The sequence below is a fragment of the Jaculus jaculus genome, chromosome 8, assembly GCF_020740685.1.
Source record: "Jaculus jaculus isolate mJacJac1 chromosome 8, mJacJac1.mat.Y.cur, whole genome shotgun sequence".
In the NCBI taxonomy this organism is placed as follows: Eukaryota; Metazoa; Chordata; class Mammalia; order Rodentia; family Dipodidae; genus Jaculus; species Jaculus jaculus.
The window spans coordinates 105,578,511-105,596,902 of NC_059109.1; the positions used below are offsets into that span (position 1 = coordinate 105,578,511).

General features: G+C 47.1%; 1 protein-coding gene across 1 annotated transcript; it reads left to right on the top strand.

Moving 5' to 3' along the window:
- Positions 1-5,864: 5,864 nt before the first annotated feature.
- LOC101595489 (cystatin-9-like) lies at positions 5,865-8,940 on the top strand. The gene is made up of 3 exons (XM_004668720.2): positions 5,865-6,098; positions 7,864-7,977; positions 8,860-8,940. Exons 1-3 carry the CDS (start codon positions 5,865-5,867, stop codon positions 8,938-8,940), a joined length of 429 nt encoding a protein of 142 aa, XP_004668777.2.
- Positions 8,941-18,392: the final 9,452 nt, after the last annotated feature.

Consider the following 18,392-nt stretch of genomic DNA (forward strand, 5'->3'; position numbering starts at 1 on the left):
GAGCCGAGTCACTGTCACCAGACTCATCTCTGTCTGCTGGGGGGTGACACACGGGAGGGGCCGGGTCCTAGGCAAAGCCACTACCAGCAGTAACCAGGGGCCCTGACATAGCTGAGACCGCCAAGACCATGGCTGGAGCTTCGGGGCCGGTGGTTGTTTCTTAATTAATTAATTAATTTGCAAGGAGAAAAAGAGAGAGAGAGAGAGAGAGAAGGAGAGAGAGAGAGAGAGAGAGAGAAGGAGAGAGAATGGGTGCACCATGGCCTCTAGCCGCTACGAGCGAACTTTAGATGCATGTGCTACTTTGTGCATCTGGCTTTTTATATAGGTACTGGGGAAATGAACCCAGAACATTAGGCTTTTCAGGCAAATGCCTTAACCGCTGAGCTATCTCTCCAGTCCCAGTGTTTGGTTTCTGAAAGAAAGACCACCATAAAGTAACTATTGTGGTAGTTGGGGGCCACATGATCTCTCTCAATAACCCGGTGCTACTCTTGTGTCATGGGAGCAGACATGGGCAACATGTAAATGGATGAGAAAGGCCGTCGTCCATAGCAGACAGAGGGCTGGAAACAGCTGTTGGGTCACAGTTGACAATATCGGACAGTGATCGCCCCTCAGAGAGCATGTGCAATTGGGAATCCTGAGTATGACATAGGATGTATGCGAATAAATGCACATGGATAATGGGTGTGCTTACATGAAAATAAATAATTAGGGTTTAAATTTTTTTTCTTTTTTTTTAGTTTTTATTTATTTATTTGAGGGGGGGGTCAGAGAGAAGGAGAGAGAGAATGGGAGGGCCAGGTCCTGTAGCCACTGCAAATGAACTCCAGATGCATGTGCCCCTGTATGCATCTGGCTTATGTGGGTCTTGGGGAATTGAATCTGGGTGCTTTGGCTTTGCAGGCAAGTGCCTTAACCACTAAGCAATCTCTCCAACTGTAATTATGGTTCTTGTATTTCTCTCTATCATCTAATCTATCCATCTTTAAACTAGATATTAGTGCTTGAAATGACCTCAATTATCTTTCACTTTCTGTGTGGCAGTTAACATGGCTTAACCAGGGACATTTTGCTGAGGGTCCCTTAGGAAGTTGGGTCTCCTCCACCTAGCCTTGCCCTTGGCTTGGTGGTATATGGCTGGGCAGCTCCCTCCCATGGCTCTTGGCTGGGGCTCTCACCACCTCTGTGGCTGAATGGGAACCCATGAGGGCCCACTGCAGTGGCCTAACCCCAGAGCAGGGGCTCCAAGGGATAGCAGAAGCCAGCATGGCAGGAAACCCCAAGGGTCTTCCTGGGGCTGGTCTCTGCAGGGACAATGGCCACTCGCACTCTATTAAGTAGAAAGTGGCAACCAGATGCAGCCAGTGTGAAGGGGGAGGGAAAAGGCGCCATTTCTGGGAGGGAGCCAAGCAAAGGTTATGTGCTTTACAACAAAACCGCTGTAACATAAACAGAAATGTGTATGAGGCTATTAAAATTATTAAAAATGTCACCAAAGCACATGAAAGTCCACTCGTGAAGAGGTGACATTGAATACTGAGAGGTGAAGGAAGAAATTGGAAGCCAGAACAAAGCTTAAAGGACAGAAAGCAGAGCTGGTGATAGAATAAGAAATGCAGTCGGGGACGGTGGAGGAGCAATGCGGGGAAATGAAAAGAGAGGTTCACCTTGAAGGAAGCAGATGGAGTGCTAGGGGTGACCCTGTGTACTCTCCTGGGCCTTTACCTGTGGAGAGGGAGAACATGTCATGACTTGAAATTGGGAATAGTGGATGCCAGAGCCCTGGGCCTGAGTTGCTCTTGCCTGAAGCTTAGATGAGAGTCTGGGGATCAGAGAAGGATGGGCTGCTGTATGCAGCACGTGAGGAAGACAGAGGTAGGTAAGACACTGATTGCAGTCTATAAAAAGGACAGTAACAGGCAGTGGCCAGCATCCCAACTACAGCATGGACTCTTTTCTGGGAGACACCTGTAAGTACTTTCTCCCCATAGGCAGGGCACCTTCCCCCGATAGACTCTCTTGCCCTGTCTCTCTTCTTTCTTTGGATTATCTATCGTTAATTCTCTTGGCCAATATTTGATATAATTCATTATTACTTATTTAAATTTTTAACATTAATTTTACCATTTTATATTACACTCTTTTTTTTTTTCGAGGTAGGGTCTTACTCTAGCTCAGACTGACCTGGAATTCACTATGTCGTCTCAGGGTGGCCTTGAACTCACAGCAATCCTCCTACCTCTGCCTTCCGAGTGCTGGGATTAAAGGCATGCACCACCATGCCCGGCACTCATATTTTTTGTTTCTGATCTTTTAATAAATGCACTTATGAGTATGAAGTTTTCTGTAATACCACATTAGCATCAGTGAATAAGTTTTAAAGGGCATTATAGATGTCACACAAAGCTAAGTAAGTATCGAGCTGGTTGGTAGAAAGATTAACTTGAAGGAGAAGGTGTTTTGGTTTGCTTTTTATATCTTGGTGTACCAATGAAAGTTCCAATTGATTTTTGCAAATTTATTTCTAATTTGTTTCATTAAGTCCTTATTCCATCAATATTTACTGCCTTAATCTTAGTACTCCCAGTGCTAAGGGGAGAGGGGATATAAGAATACAACCTTGTTTACAAAAAGATCAATAAAAATGAATGTAAAAAAATCTTATTAATGTACATTTCTAATTTGCTGAGAAAATACAACTAGTTTGATCTCATCAGCTAGAGTTGTATTGCTCACTTGCTGATATCTTTCTACCTTTTTTCTTTTGGTTTTTTTGAGGTAGGGTCTCACTGTAGCCCAGACTGACCTGGAATTTACTAGGTGGTCTCAGGCTGGCCTTGAACTCACGGTGATCCTCCTACCTCTGCCTCCCAAGTGCTGGGATTAAAGGCATGTGCCAACATGCCCGGCTTTTTCTGCCCTTTTAATAAAACACTTTAAATTCATGATCACCAGATTCTTCTTTAAATACTTCCATTTTTACCTACAGCAATCTAAGAACATTCTGTCTGCTACTAAACTGTAATCTTAAAATGGTGATGGCTATGTTGTTTATTTTGCAAAGAGCAGAAAGTATCTTATACTCTCGTTGGGTGAAGGGTTTACGGTGTATAAGGCACAATGGGCCGACTGACTGCACCTGGCTTCGGTCCTCTTGCTCTCAGTGTCTGGGAGGTGAGCGGAGTGTTCAAGTCTCCCAGCATGATTGTGACCCACCTGTTCCCTACAGCATCCTCATGGGGTACTATACTGTGTACTTCCAGTCTATGGCAGGAATGTGCTGGTTAATGTTTTGTGTCAGCTTACCTACTTTCTCATTCTGGGATGAAATACCCAACTAGAAGAAGCTTATGGAAGGAAAAGGTTTTTACTTCAGCTTACTGTTCCAAAGTTGGCGGGGGGAGAGGGAGTCCATCATGGCAGGGAAGGCATGACAGACCTGAGCAGTAAGCTCGTGTCACATCATTGCATTAACAGAGAGAAAGCAGAGAAAAAGCACAGCGATCAGGTCTGCACTATAAGACATCAAGACCCGCCTCCAGTGCCATACTTCCTCCAGCAAGACGCTGCCTCCTAAAGGTTCTACAACCTTCTCAAACGGTGCCTTTCTGGGGATCAAGTGTTCAAACATATGAGCCCATGAGGAGCATTTTATATTCAAATCACTGTATGACTATTATAAGTTCCTTTTCCATTTGTACTTTGTTTTTATTTTTGAGACAGCATCTCACCGTGTAGCAGTCTGACCTCAAACTTGCTATCCTCATGCCTCAGTCTCCTGAATTCTGGGATTCCAGGCACGCACCACTATGCCATGTTATTACAACTTCTTGAGTCTTTCTTCTACCTTCACATCTCCATCTGTCTTCCGCACCACACGCAATCAAGTACCATGTTACGATTGCGTCAGAATGTTGACTTCACTGCTCTGTGACTAGTGTGCTTCACTGAAGTTTGGTCGGCAATCAAGGACTTTAACAGAGCTCCAGATTTCCCTCTTGGTTAAGTGTCTTGTTCGTGGAGGTGTGTTACACACCCTTCTCCTCACGTGAGACAAGAACAAGCCTTCAGACTTGCGATGTTACTCTGTTTACCTGAGAGGGAAACAGACTTGATCTGAACATCAGGGAGAAGTCACAATCCCCCATAGTGCAGTAATAGGAGTCCTTCAGGTGGGGGAGGACAATGTCAGGGAAGTCCAGCAGAGTGGCCTGAGAGACAGGCGGGGTGAAGAGCCTGTCCCTCAGTCTCTGAGTTGTGTCTGTGTCCAGGACTCCAGCCACCCTACCCCCTGGAGCCATCTCTGGAGAAGTTCCTCCTGTGCCTACCCGTAATGTCTGCACTCTCCTCTCTGGCTGGCACACAGCTACCTTTGCCCAGTACAACACTGAGAATCATGTCTACATTCTATTCTCTGCCATCATTCTTGGTGACAGCTTCACACCTGTCCTCACTCCTTCCTCAAGGCCAAGGTGATGAACATGCAGGTTCCACACCGAGATTAGGAAAGAAGTCACTGGTGCCGGGAGCTCTGGACATAAGGGGACAACTTCACAGCTATCACAGGGATTTTCCTCCATCATTACAATTCATTCTCCAATAACAGAACGTGTAGAGAGGGAGCAGCTATCTGCACCTGTGGTGTGGATACTGAGGCAGAAGACTGGAGTAGGTGAAGCTGTGGGATCAGCTAGTGGCAGAGCTGGCTGACTCTCAGGCCTCCATGTACAGGGAATCCCAGCTCTCCATGGTGATGTGGGGGGAGAACTCAGGAGAATTCATTAAATTCCACCAGCTGCTGGAGGGGTAGAGTGATGTCACAGGCCTGCACAGGAAGTGACCCTGTCGCCCGTGGCCTAGGAATGGGTGAGTCAGGCAGAGGAAGGAGGCTAAGCTACATAGGATCACTGAGACTGTGGGCATCTGTCCTCCCCTTCCAGAGCTTCAGTCTCCCACGGAGGCTCCCTCCATCCTGCAGATCTTGGCAGAGGTGTGCCAGAGTGATGCTAGGGTCCTGGGTCTGGACAGGGCATTCCTCATTCTGTGGTCAGATCTTTGACATGGTCCGCTCCTTTGTGCTCAGGAGAATGACCTTGTATTGAATGCATGAAAGCTTTTGGTCCCTGTCCTCCATCTCTGTTCCTGTCTCCTTTTATCACCGTGTGCTTCTAGGATGACCTTAATCTTTGCCAAAACCCATATCTGGGTGTTTGAATCCATTATCCCATCCGCTTGTCCTCCGTTTCCATGTTACCTGCTGCTCTGCCAGTGGAGCAGCACTGAAGTCACAAAGCAGTTGGAAAGTGGTGTGTGACAGCAGCCTGTCCCCTTGGCCTGACTCCTCACACCTCCGGTCTGTGACGCTCAGGCAGGATCTGAGCATGCCCTGTGAGCCACTCTCTCTGCTACTCCGTACTCACATGCTTCCCCCCCCCTTATGCTCATCTTTGTGTGCGTGTGTCTATCCCCTCTTGCCTCTGCCTTCTACTAAGCCATGGTGAGGCTGGGTCCTCTTTTCAGCATCTGATCCTGGGCCATCCTCTTGATGGCTCCTCTACTCCACTGAGGCATGGCTCAAGCGAGGGGGTGGAGTGCTGCTTTCTTGCTGGTCCTCTCCAGTACACCCTGCCTGGCTGTTGTCCCTCTGTCCAGAACAGCAGGGGATTTAGACAGCCTAGGCCTGGGCAAGCAAGGACAGTTATGGGGAAAGAGAGGGTGTAGAGTCAGAGAGGCAGCCAAGAGGGAGGAGCCAATACCCAAGCTGAAGAGATTATGGGCTGGAGCTGTGCCCACTAGACCCATGTGGGACTGCCTGGGTTGAGATCTGGGCAAAGAAAGGGTTGCCAGGCCCCCATTCCATGTCTTGTCCCTCTGGGAAGATGGCTCAGCCCTGCCCTGTGCTGCTGGTTTTTCTGGGCTTTCCGCTCCTGGTCAATGCTGCCTGGCAGTTCCCAAAGGAAACAAATATCACAAGAGTCACATCTACTTACTTCCCTCCCACCGTGGAGTTTGCCATGCACACATTCAATCAGCAGAGCAAGGACGAGTATGCCTACAGGCTGGTACGTATCCTGAGTTCCTGGGAAGAGAAGGTATGTGGCTGCACCCCGCCTGCCCTGCCCTGCTAAACCTGCAACTCAGTGAGGGATGGGGAGGGCAGGGGCACTTCAGTTGTGGGTTTCATATAACCTAATTCAATCCCAAAATTTAACATGCCTGAAACATATAAATTCTTTTAAATTAGCTCAGGGCCTATTCATGTATGTGAGACCTATTCCAATGTCATCATTTCTAGACAATGCTTAGATAAGGAGTGATTTTAGATGCAACTGGGCATGTTAAGGGTGGTATAGATGTAGGTTGAGCAGTGGTTTTAGAATAGGCATTTCTAAAACGATATATCTACTGAGTTACAAAAAGAGTTGCAAAGGAATGTCTATTGATAAAAGCTGAAAATATGCCAGACCCAAAGTTTTGTTTTTTTTTTTTTTTAAAAGCAATGATAAAAAAGGTTGATGCTGGAGAGATGGCTTAGTGGTTAAGGCGCTTGCCTGAAAAAGCCAAAGGACCCAGGTTCAGTTCCCAGTACCCATGAAAAAGCCAGATGCACATGGGGACACATGCATCTGGAGTTTGTTTGCAGTGGCTAGAGGCCCTGGTGCACCCATTTCTCTCTCTGTCTACCTCCTCTCTCTATCACTGCTTGCAAATATCTATATCTATATCTGTATCTATATCTGTATCTATATCATCTATATCTATATCTATATCTATATCTATATCTATATCTATATCTATATATCTATCTATATTTTTTTTTAAAGGAAGAGAGTGGATGGAAGAGAAGCTGAGAAAAAAAGGCACGGCACTGAGGATTCAGGGATAATAGACATTTCCTTTCCCTTCCAAAAGCCACCTGCTGGCTCCACTGCTCCTCTCTGGTCCCCTCCTGCTCAGGTCCCTGGCTGACCCACTCTGTTTATTGACAGCATCAGCCCCTCTTCTGCTGCCCCTCTTCTGAATCCTGAAATGTCCTCCTGTGCTGAGATGTCCTCAGGATCACAATGCTCATCTAATGCTGCACTTCTGGTTCCTGGGGAAGGCACGCTTGGCCCCTCTTTCCTCAGCAGGGGGGCAGGGAGCCCCACCCATGCACAGTGCTGAGGCCTCTGGAGATCCAGGGCCCAGCATCTTGGCTGGTCTTGCTGCCCTGACCACACTCTCTTGGTGTCATCTGTGGCTCTGACTCTGCTTAGCTGGGGCCAGGGACAGCATGGTGGGAAGAAAGAGTGGGAAGGGTGGGGAATAGAGAAGGAATGAAGGAGAAAAGGAGCAGGCAGAAGCAGAAGGAAGACTTCAGAGCACTTCCAGCAGGAGCAGAAGTTCTTCCTGAGATGTCCTGTGTGTGCGTGGAGTCGCGCTTGCACTTGGGTACATCACCCTTTGGGGCTCAGGTCAAAGTGTTTGGAGCTCTGACTCCAGCAGGGCTGAGATTATCCAGCAGACACCACAAGGCCACCTCCCTCCCTGTCCTTGGGGAGTTCAGGTGTGCATGCAGACAGCTGAGTAGAGGGAAGCTGGGCTCTCCATGTGGTAGAGTGGAGTTGTGGGAGCTGAAATGGGAGATGTATGGCTGGTGTGGGATGCAGCCTTTGGCTTTCTCCAGCCTCTAGCTAAGACCCTCTGCCCTTGACTCTTAACTCTCCAGCCCAGAGAAGAGTCTCCTGGCTTTTGCATCCAGGGAGTTGATGGCAGGCCAAATGGAGGGGAGTCTGTGCCTCAATCCACACTGACCGCAGGCACAGTCTGTCAAGGGGCAGCAGAAGACTCCTCACTTCAGTCTTTTTCTGTCTGCAGGTGGATTTTCCAACAGTTTTCTCCATGAAGCTGCAGCTGGGCAGGACCATTTGTAGGAAATTTGAGGAAAGCATCCACATCTGTCCCTTTCAGTATAGCTCTGACCCGAACAATGTAAGGCGGGAAGCTCTCCATCTTTTGTTTTCACGGCTGCGGGTGCTGTAAGGGGTGGGTGAGGTGCAGGGGCTGGTGACAGAGCCATGCTCAGGGACCTAAGGATGGACCAACAGTAGTCTTCCCAGACTTCTGCTTGAGTCTTATTGGGAAACACATCAGGCAGGCTGCCCAGGGCTCACCTATAGAGACATGGGTTGTGATCCCAACTCTGTCCATTCTTACATTGAGTCTGATCCCTATGGCCTCAGCCTTCTGTGGCCCCTGTGGTCCCATGTCCTGCATCTGTGCAGAAGATGTCCTTTGTGAGGGGCTCACCTCCTCCCCTGCCTTCAGCAGAAGGAGGCTGCTGGGCTTCTGCATCACCTTTGCCTGAGTGTGAAGATCTCAGGGGCCTTCATTGACCCAAGGCCTGTGGGGACATAGGGAAGAAGGGTTTCACTGGGTCCCTTCCCAGGGCCTTTCCTAGGCCCTACTGAGCTGTAGGGAGAGGCTTACCCTGGGGAAGCAGGGCAAGAAGAAGCTTGACTATGGGGACAGTATGACCCAGAATTAGTGGAGCACCTTGCCAGAGGTTTCAGTAATGAATTCAATTATGGATAGGATTTCAAAAGAATGTTCTAGTGCTTTGACTGGAGGTGGCCAAACGGGGAAAGGGAAAAGTCACAGGTACCCCTTGAGTCACCATGGAGTTCCAGCCCAAGACAGAGGACAGGACTTGCCTAGAGTTCACTGAATGGCCACAGCTGAGTGTCCTTATTTCATTCCCTTACTTGCTGGCTTATGGAAGTTGAAGGTTGAGATGGATGCTGTGTTCAAGGAATGAGGCACAAGCCTCTGTGACCTTCTCTCTCACTCCTTCTTCTTGTTCTTTTCTTTCAGACCATAACTTGTTATTTCACCGTCAGCACCTTCCCCTGGACAACAGCTTTCAAGCTCCTTAATCAATCATGCTTGGAGTAGTTCCCTGGACTGAAGTCGCCTGGCCACAGGCTTCCCTCTGCATCCTCAAAGGGACTCTTCTGTGGCTGAGTCTGTGCACGATTGCTCTCCTTATTTTACAAGGGCGTGCAGTGTGAACACTGAGCATGTGGACACTGTCCAGAGAAGACACTGCTTGCTCTAGTTTCATCATGTAGAATAGTCATTAAATATTAAATCTGCATTTCTAAATGCTTTCTCTGTGTGATTCTAGGAGTGGCTTGGGCAGGTGTGAGTGGGGGGTACATCTTGATAGAATTGTGGGTGGTAGGATGCTGTGCTCATCTTGGGGCTCCTACTGAAGGGGGCATAGTGGCTTAAGTGAGGGACATCAGAGCTACTATCCCAAGGTTCCTGGACATTGTCACATGAAGGCCAGGGGCATAATGACTGAAGCCTTCCAGGGCAGTAGACGTCCACCATGGAGCCCAAACGCATTCTGCCGCCACTCCTCTCTCGGCATATGTAGCCTCTGATCTTGGATTGGCGCACGTGTCTTTCCTGACCCACAGCAGGCTTGGTGGGTAAAGGAAGGAGCAGTCCTGCCATCCATAGCAGCACATCCTAAGGGCCTCTCATAAAAGGGTAATGTCAGGGTCTCCTGACCTTTGGAAAAAGCCTTTGACAGATCCCTGGGGTGGTATGTTCCAAGTGGCATGGCAGTTGATGTATAAAAACCTAGGATCTATTTGAGGAGGAAATTAAGACACAGCCTCATATTCCTCATGGAGGGGTATCTAGGGTGTGTCAGAGTGCACTGGCATCTGAATGAAGGGAAAAGTGGGATCTGAGTTTTCCAAAGAAAAATGGAGTCTTTAGTTTCTAGACTGATCAAGGCTTCCAGAAGACAGGAATATAGAAATTGAAAAACTCAATTCCCAAGATCAGTGATAGAGGAAATGTGTATATATATATATCTCCTCTATTAGTGATCACTGAATGAATATATTTGCTTTTTTGAGGTGTGGTCTCAGTCTAGTCCAGGCTGATCTGGAATTCACTCTGTAGTCTCAGGGTGGCATCGAACTCACGGTGATCCTCCTATCTCTGCCTCCTGAGTGCTGGGATTAAAGGCATGAGCCACGACACCCTGCTTGATAAAGGATATTTTAACAGTGCTTATTAAAAACCCTTGGAAGTGGCATCAGCTAGGTGGAGAGAGAATGTTCCAGTGCTGTCCCTCTTGCAGGAACCTCAGGTTGAACAATTGTGTATGCACGAAAATATCCCCATAAACGCCCGGGAATCCCCGTGGTGTTTCAGCCAACTAGAGTATAGCGCAGGAATCAGAGAAGACACATCGGATGAACAGGAAAGGCAGCTTCCCACCACGCTCACCAGCCTTCCTCGCCGCTGCCAGTGCAGCATGGAGCGAGATACACACTGAGGGGAGAGTGAGCGTGCACTGGACTTTGCCTTGGATCCCGACACTGGGCTTGCTCTGGTGACATCCAGATCTAGTCAGATCACAACCCAAGTCCATCCCTATACCAAACCTGCCCATAGCCTGGGATGCTAGTCCCATCCCAAGTCAGAACGGCGCTAATGGTTGCAGGGCCTATGACAACCACAGGGGAATCAGTCTCCAGGCTTAGCCAGACTGGTCCTAATGATCTGGGATACAAACCTCCCCAAGATGCCAGGCTATCCCCATGTTTTGTACATTAGCCAGGGCCCTCATGCTTTCTTTTTTATTTATTTATGTATTTATTTTTATTGACAGTGTCTATAATTATATACAACAAACCATGGTAATCCCCCTACACACACACTTTTTCCCTTTGCAAACTCCACTCTCCATCATGTCCCTGCTCTCTCTCAATCAGTCTCTTTTATTTTGATGTCATCATCTTTTCCTCCTATTATGATGGTCTTGTGTAGGTAGTATCAGGCACTGTGAGGTCATGGATATCCAGGCCATTTTGTATCTGGAGGAGCACGTTGTAAGCAGTCCTACCCTTCCTTTAGCTCTTATGTTCTTTCCTCCACCTCTTCTACAATGGACCCTGAGCTTTGGAATGTGTGATAGAGATGTTTCAGTGCTGAGCATTCCTCTGTCACTACATCTCAACACTATGGTACCTTCTGAATTATCCCAAGGTCACCACCAACTGAAAAGAGAAGCTTCTCTAGCCAAAAGTGAGAGTAGCATTAATACATGGGTATGAACATTAAGCGAAGTGCTTACTGGGCAGTTTGGTGAACATAGTATATACATTTAGCCAGATAGCAGCAGACATTACACTCCTAGGGCTCATGACTTCCTGTCATAGGTTTTCAGTATCAGGGATGTATTCCCTCCCATAGAGCAGACCTGTAGTCCAATGAGAGAGCAGTTGATTTCCCCATAAGAAATATGCCTCTATTGGCTCATTTGGCCTGGCTGGCCAAATTTAAGACTTGCAATGTCCACTATGGTTTATCTCCAGTGGTAATTTCTCTCTCCCCCATGGAATTGCATGCAATGTAGCTTTTTCCAGATTTCTGTCAGCTGGTCTACAAAGAGGAGGTTTCCCGCTCAGCTCTAGCAGGATTTCTTATTGACCTTGCAGCTCAAATATGTGGAGTCTTCAGTGACAGGGTCTTACCATCTATTCCTGTGGGAAACGAAGAGACTCGGCAATGACCTGTAATATTTTGGGGACATCAGAGACTCCCCTGGCCAACAACTCACTGGAAGGTATCCCATCCCTGGCACTGAAAATTTTCTGATAACAATCTATGGCTTCTGGGTGTGCCATTGTCCAAAAGAGTAGGTTTCTATATGATTTATTTTTACCCTGTTAGATTTTTTAAAAATTATTTATTTATTTATTTGAGAGCAACAGACACAGAGAGAAAGACAGATAGAGGGAGAGAGAGAGAATGGGCGCGCCAGGCCTTCCAGCCTCTGCAAAAGAACTTCAGACGCGTGCGCCCCCTTGTGCATCTGGCTAACGTGGGACCTGGGGAACCAAGCCTCGAACCAGAGTCCTTAGGCTTCACAGGCAAGCGCTTAACCGCTAAGCCATCTCTCCAGCCCCCCTGTTAGATTTTGATTAGTCCTCCCCCACCTTTCCTTTGCTCAATCTCTTTCCCTGACGTCACTTAGGCCTTTCTACCCCCAGTAATCTGTTCTTCTACTTACATGTATATAATGTCATCCTCTTAAGTCTTCCCTCCCTCCTTTTCTATTCCTTTTATGTCCCCTTTCAGGCTTACTGGCCTCGGTTACTGAGTTTTGTTCCTACTCACATAGAAATCCAATCATTTATAGCTAGGATCCACATATGAGAGAGAACATGCCATGTTTGGCTTTCTGGGCCTGGGTTACCTCACTTAGTAAAAAAATCCTTTCCAGATCCATCTATTTTCCTGCAAATTTCATGAGAACCAGGGCTTGGGTCGTCCTCCTCCAGCAGAGTCAAGGACGGAGCCTATCCTACTGCGCAGCCAGCTCAGAAAACATGGTTGAGGATGACTCTATACACCTGGGCTTGGCCGGCATTATGGCCCAAGACTTAGCCTGAAGAGATCACACCTGAGAGCCAGGACAGCATCCCTCAAGTGGTGATTCTGAGACTGCGCAAGGGGGCAAAGGTGAGTCCGACACAGGCTCAGAGGGTGGACTCTGGCTTCACCTGCCAGTCCATTCTGAGTGTTCCTTCAGACCCTTACTGTTAGCACCCAGCCCTGGGCAACATAGTCAGACATCTAGAACAAGACCTACTGGGACCCACCCAGGTACCTGCCCGTGGGTAGCTACACCTCTGTGGACACAGGTTTTTCTTTAGCTACTCTTCAATGGCTGAGCAGCTTCCTGTCTGTTTGTCCTACTTATCTGCCCAAGTGTTTGGGTCTATGTCTCCAGGCATTCAAATCCCTCATTACCCACATTCATCACATAGACTCCATCACTAAAAACCAGCACTTTAAGAAGCTTGCTGGCCAACTTTGCAGTGAAGCCTGGAGGCTATCAGAGCTGGTCTCAGCAGTACAGCCTGTGTTCTCTCTGCAGAGGGATCCTAGCCCTGCTTGGGCCTGACTCCAGGCAACTCCAAAGAAGATATACCAAGTTGCTAGATTCAGGGCTTATGTGTGATGCCCCAACAAATAAAACACCTGAGACTTTCTAGGATATGAGCCCCGAGACGCTTCAGACCCCCACAGCATGGGACCCATGTCCACGTGGTGTGAGCTGTGCTATTTTCTAGCAGTTGGTGGATGGGCCTACCCCACCCCCATTCTAAGGCTCAACAGGGTCTATGAGAGTTACAGAGTAACCTTGCAGCCTTCGTGAGACTTGAAGTGCCCCTCTCAGCTCCCAGCATGGTCTTACATGTCCAGTACAGTTCTAAACCATGCGTGATCAAAGAGGGACAGCTATGTTCCAATAAGATGCTGTTGACACCAGCATCATGTGGCTGGATGAGTGGCCCTTGGCCCTGGGTGCAACCCCCATATAGGAGCAATTTGTGTGCCCCTGAAGATCAGGTCCACTGTCAGCTCCCACCACAGAGGACTTCTTCCTCTGGGCAAGTAGAGATCCTTTAGCAGGGCAGGTCGCTGCCTCAGGTGGGAAAATCCAGGGTGGAGAACCACATTCTATCATTGTCCTCAGGAGGGTGACAGATAAATGACCCCCTTCCTTAGCCTCAGGGCACCAAATCATAGTTCAGTTCCCCATGAGTTCTCATGACTTCATCAGCATATAATCCTGCGGGGATGACCTAGGAGACTGTGGATGACAGACATGTTGATTTCTTTTTTTTTTTTTTTTTAAATTTTTATTAACATTTTCCATGATTACTCTTCTCACTGTGTCTCCTGGGACCATTTCCAGACAGTTTGCCTTCACCTATCAGTCTACATATTAGGATCGGCTTGGAGGAATCCCTGCAAGGCATGTGTATTTGGAGTCAGATGGGTGCTCCTCAGACCCCATGATTTCAGGCAAAGCTATTCTTTATTCCCTCTTAGACTGTGGAGCCCAGCTAGCCCTGCCCTGCCCCAGGCTTAAGTAGGGTGTTTTTTATTTTTTAAAAATTGTATTTTTATTTATTTATTTGAGAGAGACAAGAGAGAGAGAGAGAGACAGAGAGAGAGAGAGAGACAGAGAGAGAATGGGCACGACAGGGCCTTTAGCTGCTGCAAATAACTCCAGGCGTATGCACCACCATATGTATCTGGGTCCTAGGGAATTGAACCTGGGTCCTTTAGCTTTGCAGGCAAGTGCCTTAACCACTAAGCCATCTCTCCACCCCCACCTTTTTATTTTGAGGTAGGATCTCACTCTACCTCACACTACCCAGTCTGACCTGGAATTCACTCACTATATAGTTCCAGGCAGGCCTTGAACTCTCAGTGATCCTCCTACCTCTGCCTCTCAAATGCTGGAATTAAAGCTGTGTACCACCACATCCTGATAAACAGAGGTATTATTTAAAAATTTTTTATTGACAACTTCCATAATTATAGACAACAAACCATAATAATTCCTTCTCCCTCCACCTTCCCCTTCACAATTCCACTCTCCATTGTATCCCCTCCCCCCACTCTCCATTAGTCTGTCTTTTACTTTGATGTCATCATCTTTTCCTCTGATTATGATGGTCTTGTGTAAGTAGTGCCAGGCATTGTGAGGTCATGGATATCCAGGCCATTTTGTGTTTGGAGGAGTGCATTATAAGGAGTCCTACCCTTCCTTTGGCTCTTGCATTCTTTCTGCCACCTTTTTGGTAATGAACCCTGAGCCTTGAAAGATGATGTTATAGAGATGTTTCAGTGCTAAGCAGAGGTTTTTAAAACACTCTTTGCCTTATCTCTGTTGTCTGCTCCCACCTTGCTTTTCCCCCTAAACCATGAAGCAGAGGTTCTCCCTGTTCCACTGCAATTCCAACAGGTTTTTGTTTTCCAAAGATTGGACCTCATCCATTCTACTCAAACATCATTCCTGGCAGTGGTGGGGGGGGGAGGGTTCCTGGAGAGGGTCTCATAGGATACAGACCTCTGGGGTGTCCACATTCTTCTTTCTGGTCTTCTCAGTGACCAGATCCTCCTCTTGCACTCAGGGGAATGGAGGCTCCAGCACTGGTTCCCAAGGGTCAGGTTCACGGTGGAACATTGTGCTTGACTTGTACGACTTGCCTGGGACCTTGTCCACTTTCTACAGCCTGAGAAAATCATCTCCACGAAGCCCAGGACTTATCTGGCCTGCTGTTGTCCATCTGGAGTCCAGATCTGAGTTCGGCATTGCTAGTTCCTTGCTTTAGACAGTTCCAGCATTGAGGGAAGTCCTTCTCTCCCTTACTCTGCCTTTTTATTGCTGGGCCCAGATGTGCCTATCCAGTCACTTCTCTTCCCAGACTCTATAGTGAAGAGGTAATTGTGTTCGTGGAGACTGAGAACAGCCACAGTGTTCCCCTAAGCAAATCCTGTGCCCAAGGCTTAGGTTGGAAGCATTCTGGGAACTGCCTTCCTGCCTCTCCCCCACGCCCCCCCCCCCAATCTGGTACTGTAGATTGAATATTCCTAATGTTCATGTGTTATAAACTTAAAGGCCAGTGTGACAGTGTTGGGAGTGAGATTAGTAAGTGATGATTGGGTCCTGAGGGCTCTGTCCTCATGAGTGAATGAAAGTCATTACCATAGGCATGCTATTATAAAAATGAGTTCAGCCCCCACTCTGTTCTTACCACATGATGTCTTTTGCCATGTTATACCACCAAAGGGCCTTCTGCAGCTATACCCGCACAACCTTGAGCCACATAAACTTCCATGGTTTATAAAGCACTCTGTGTTTGTTGAGCAGCCAGAGACACTTGGTCAGCAGCATCTCTGAGCCCCAGGCTCAGGAGGGAAGAGAGGGGCAGATAGCAGAGCAGCGCCTCAGCGACCTCCTCCTTCAGAAACCTGACTGCGGAGGTCTTTGCTGACTCACGATGTCCCTCTCCTCTTCGGACAACAGGTGGTCCGAGGCAATGCTCTTGCCTAAAACTATTACAGCAAGAGAATGTAGAGCGGCATGTTGGGCATAGTAGCCTCTGCAATAGTCAGCCCCAGAAGCTAATATTTGAGGTAGATTTAGTATCTATTTATTTGCAAGGAGGGAGAAAGAGAAAGGGAGGGAGAATGGGCATGACAAGGGCATCTTGCCACTGCAAAGTTACTCTAGATGCATGTACCAGTTTACACATCTGGCGTATGTTGGTACAGGGGGTTGAAGCTGAGCCGTCAGGCTTTGCAAGCAAGCACTTTAATGGCTGGGCCATCTCTCCAGCCCCTGAGGTAGATTTAGAGTCATTACCTCTTTTGCATTAACATGTAGGCAAGCAAGGTACATTCTTCCAAAAGATCCCATTTAGGGAAACTGTACCCTCTTGAAAACTCTTCTTTGTTCTGTGGCGCAAATTAATAGGTGTTGGTCAGTGTTTGGCTTTCGAATGACAGTAATGCTGTTAGCATGCTGAATCCATATTGGCCTCTTACTTCCTACTTACTGAGACATGGAGGTGCCTATTAAGACTGTTGATTATTAAATTCTTCTGTATAAAAGTGTATCTTGGAGAGTTTCAATAGTTAGCTCCCTATGGGATGTCTTTCATGTCAGGAGTTGCCAGAGAAGAAGCTCTGGGAGTTTTTATACAATGTCCTGTTATTGAATCATTGCAGGTGAAGGATACCTCCATAGGTAAGGAATTGTAAGGAATTCATGTTCTTCAGTATATCTATACACTATCAAATATTTATCTTTGCTTTTCCTATTTGGTTTCTGAAAAAAATTAACTGGAAGTCCCACTCTATAGGTTTTGCCTACTTGAGTTAAACAAGGGTCCTGACCACATGGATCTAAAAGTGTAATCCCATGGAAAAGGTCAATGAGCCATTCCCACAGGCAGCTGCACTTGGAATAGCAATTAACATTCTCAAGGACAGACTAGAGGATCTCTAAGATTGTGTAGGGGTTTATAGTCAGCAGGGCATGTCCAACTTGCAGTCATGTTTCCTACAAAAGGTGTGGTGATGAAATCCGGAGAATAGCATTGTCCTTTCACAGATACGGGGACAGGCAGAGAGGAAAGGGGGAAGTGCTTCATGACAGTTTTGAAGAGAAGTCGTCACCTATGATCACAGATAAGTGGTCAAGTCTAAAATAATAGTTGCCTCCAGAGGAAAACCAACTCTTGGCTCAGTATTTCCTCAAGGTTTTCAATAAATGACTGTCCCCAAACCCTGCAGAGAGGGACGTCTTCATTTATGAGATGGAAACCCAGGGTTTGTGGCCCTGAAGCCTTGCTGCGGTGTGAATGGTAAGAGGAACCTAATGCGATCTCTCCCAGGAATTTTTATTTTGTTTCTCTGGGGATTGGACCTATGACCTTGTGCATGCTAGGCCGGTACTCGACCACTAAGCTGCATCCCCAGCCCTCTTCCAATAATTTTTAAGGTCAATTTTTTTGTAAGGTGGTGTTTCCAAAATACAGTTTCCAAGTTCTAGATCATGAACTATTTGGTTTTCATCAGCTGGAGAACACAAAAGCTTCTTTTCTCTGGTGCTTCTATCCTTTGGCAGAATGCATTCAAACCTGCAGTTCTGACTCACGTCAGAGTTCCGAAGGGCCCGAGAAGTATGAGACTCTACTGTTAGGGGCACAGGTGTTTCAGTAACTACTACGTTGAATATCAATTTTTTGTTTTCCATTAGCGGTAGATTTGATTGCCAATGCTAATACATTTAGCCAAGGTAATTAATTTTTATTTTTCCATTTATTTCTTATTCCATTGTTTCATTATAATTTATACATTAGAAACAATCTAAACATCCATTAAGACATAAGTTGTATATATTGGTCTCTGCTTATAAAACGGAATACTATATTGGTTTTTTTAAAAAAATATTTTATTTTTATTTATTTTTTTATTTGACAGAGAAAGAGGGAGACAGACAGACACACACACACACACACACACACACACACACACAGAGAGAGAGAGAGAGAGAGAGAGAGAGAGAGAGAGAGAGAGAGAATGGGCATGCCAGGGCCTACAGCTGCTACAAACATACTCCAGATGTGTGTGCTCCTTTGTGCATAGGGCTAAAGTGGGTCCTGAGGAATTGAACCTAAGTCCTTTGGCTTTGCAGGTAAATACCTTAACCACTAAGCCATCTCTCCAATCCCAAGGGGAAAACCAATGATCGCACACTAAGACCACACTAAGGTCCTCTCACCAGTCATAGAGCAGGAAACATCAAATGCCTTGCTGCAGCCAATCAGACAATTTCTTTGCTTTGCTTTCTCACTGGCAGCCTGGTCACAATGCTGCAGCACAGCCTCCCCAGCTCCTTCCACCTTTGGGTGCACCCCACTGCATGAAACCTTCCTTGCCTAAGTAGCGTCTGTTAGTTTCATTTTGTCTAGAATTTTTCTTTTCATAATTTGGTGTCCGTGGTGGGG